The 1,568-nt window shown below is 48.5% G+C and overlaps 1 protein-coding gene across 1 annotated transcript in view; it reads left to right on the top strand.

Annotated features, from left to right (window-relative positions):
* The first annotated feature begins 1,128 nt into the window (after positions 1-1,128).
* The window catches only part of LOC117441258 (uncharacterized), a 24,174-nt gene continuing 23,734 nt past the window's right edge, over positions 1,129-1,568 (top strand). The window contains exon 1 of the mRNA XM_034077461.2: positions 1,129-1,257. Within this exon, the coding sequence (XP_033933352.2) occupies positions 1,129-1,257 (129 nt within the window). The remainder of the gene's footprint in view (positions 1,258-1,568) is intronic.

Genomic DNA, 1,568 nt, shown 5'->3' with positions numbered 1-1,568 from the left:
ACTGTGTGTGTGTGTGTGTGTGTGTGTGTGTGTGTGTGTGTGTGTGTGTGTGTGTGTGTGTGTGTGTGTGTGTGTGTGTGTGTGTGTGTGTGTGTGTGTGTGTGTGTGTGTGTGTGTGTGTGTGTGTGTGTGTGTGTGTGTGTGTGTGTGTGTGTGTGTGTGTGTGCTGAACCAGGTCAGCCAAAGGCTGCTGAAAGTCTTCCAGGTGTCTCCACAGAGCAGACTGAGAGAAACATGGGAACATTTGTTCAATGTGTTCATCAAAATCACAACGTGGTGCCATATCCAAACGGCAGGAAGTGTGACCATGTGAGCATATACGGCATCCTGGAGCTGCAGAGGTGTCTCTTAAACATAACTTACATTAACGATAATGTAAGTTACCTCTATTATCACAAATTATATTACAACATGAGTCAAACATATAGCCATTCTTTGTTGTCCAAACCACGCACCCCTGCGTGTATCAACATCACCTCCTCGGTGCTTCACTGAGGGGACACAGGCGTCGCATCGATCCAAACCAAAGGGACAACGTGCCTGAAGCACACCTCAGTTCACACTCTCTTACCGTCCTCCAAACCAATACATGACACTCAGACAAAGCACACTTCCCTCGTCGTGTGGCTTCATCTGACATTCCTCTGAGCCTCTGGTAATGATGTAATCCCGCTGCACGCTGTCCTGGTCCTCCCAGAGATCAGCGGCACGCCACCACTTTCAGAAACCGATGCTGCAGATCACTCGGTGGTAAATCTCTCAGTATGAGTCCAATTCACCCGGAATAATCCCTCTCTTTCGAGTCCGGACTTTACCTCTCAAGCGATGCTGCTCTATCGCTTCTTCTTGCTTTGGTGGAGGAGCCACTACTGCATACAACTCCACCGTTATCTCCTCTCCTTTCCTCCTTTCTCCTTAATTCATGTATTGTGTTTTCAGGGTGTCTATTATCATCAGCTGGAGATTAGCCATGTTAGCTAAGCTGCTAAACTGTTTCTGCTACAGTTCATTAATGGGGACTGTGCATGAAATCACCAACACTCAAACCTTTATATCTTTGAATGGTTCCGTTAATATCAATTAGAGCACCCACCGTGTCGGGACCAGGGTAGGATTTTCACGGCGGCCATGACGGCCATGGCCGTCGTTGCCCCTCGGTGTGGCCGTGAGGCCCCACACATAATAGTACGTCCTACGGCCACCGTGGCCTTTGTGCCCCTCACACTGTTAACATCTCAACGTTGCTTTAAGAGCAGTGTAAGTCACACGTTGTCTCCTGCTTGTCTCTATATTATTAATTTGGCTGCTGCACGCGGAGTGTCCTGACCTGGCTGTGTGTGAGCCCCGCCCCTCACAGCGCGCAGGGCCGGCAGCCACAGATGCTGGTCACATCCTTATGTAAACAAACACGCATGTAAACGGCAATTTATCGAGCTCAGAAAAGTTATCGAGTCTATTTTTATTTATCGTACAATAAATCAATTGATTGATTATCGCGACAGGCCTACTGAGATACTCACTGCTGATTGGCTACCGCGAGAACGCGTCACGCGAATTTGAGGCTCGAG

This window comes from Pseudochaenichthys georgianus, unplaced genomic scaffold, assembly GCF_902827115.2.
Source record: "Pseudochaenichthys georgianus unplaced genomic scaffold, fPseGeo1.2 scaffold_1614_arrow_ctg1, whole genome shotgun sequence".
NCBI lineage: Eukaryota > Metazoa > Chordata > Actinopteri > Perciformes > Channichthyidae > Pseudochaenichthys > Pseudochaenichthys georgianus.
This window is presented reverse-complemented; position numbering and strand designations above follow the sequence as displayed.